Here is a 360-nt window from a genome sequence, read left to right on the forward strand (position 1 = left end):
GAGGAGGGAGGTGTAGGGGTGGGAGGGAGGTCTGTGAGGGGTGGGTGCAGGGGAGGGAGCCTGTGGGGGCAGGGCGGGGTGGGTGGCGAGCTGGGGTGGGAGGTGTGGGGGCAGGGGGGCATGCCGAGCTCTGACCCCCCCATTCCCCCTGCAGAGCTGTCGGAGGTGCTGTGGACCATGGTGATGCGGAACGGTTTCCTGCTGCATGTCTACGCGGGTGGGGTGCTGCTGGTGCCCGTCTTTGCCTTCTTCGCCGTGCTGACGGTGGCCATCCTGCTGGTGATGGAGGGGCTGTCGGCTTTCCTGCACGCCCTGCGCCTGCACTGGTGAGCCCCCCCGCCCCATACTCGCAGGGGGGGG

The 360-nt window shown here is 69.7% G+C and overlaps 1 protein-coding gene across 1 annotated transcript in view; it reads left to right on the plus strand.

Annotated features, from left to right (window-relative positions):
• The first annotated feature begins 151 nt into the window (after positions 1–151).
• Positions 152–360, plus strand: part of LOC113409175 (V-type proton ATPase 116 kDa subunit a-like) — an 841-nt gene continuing 632 nt past the window's right edge. The window contains exon 1 of the mRNA XM_026662810.1: positions 152–326. Within this exon, the coding sequence (XP_026518595.1) occupies positions 178–326 (149 nt within the window). The 5' untranslated portion in view covers positions 152–177. The remainder of the gene's footprint in view (positions 327–360) is intronic.

Source organism: Terrapene carolina, unplaced genomic scaffold (genome assembly GCF_002925995.2).
Source record: "Terrapene carolina triunguis isolate 2854851 unplaced genomic scaffold, T_m_triunguis-2.0 Scaffold30481, whole genome shotgun sequence".
Classification (NCBI taxonomy): Eukaryota; Metazoa; Chordata; order Testudines; family Emydidae; genus Terrapene; species Terrapene triunguis.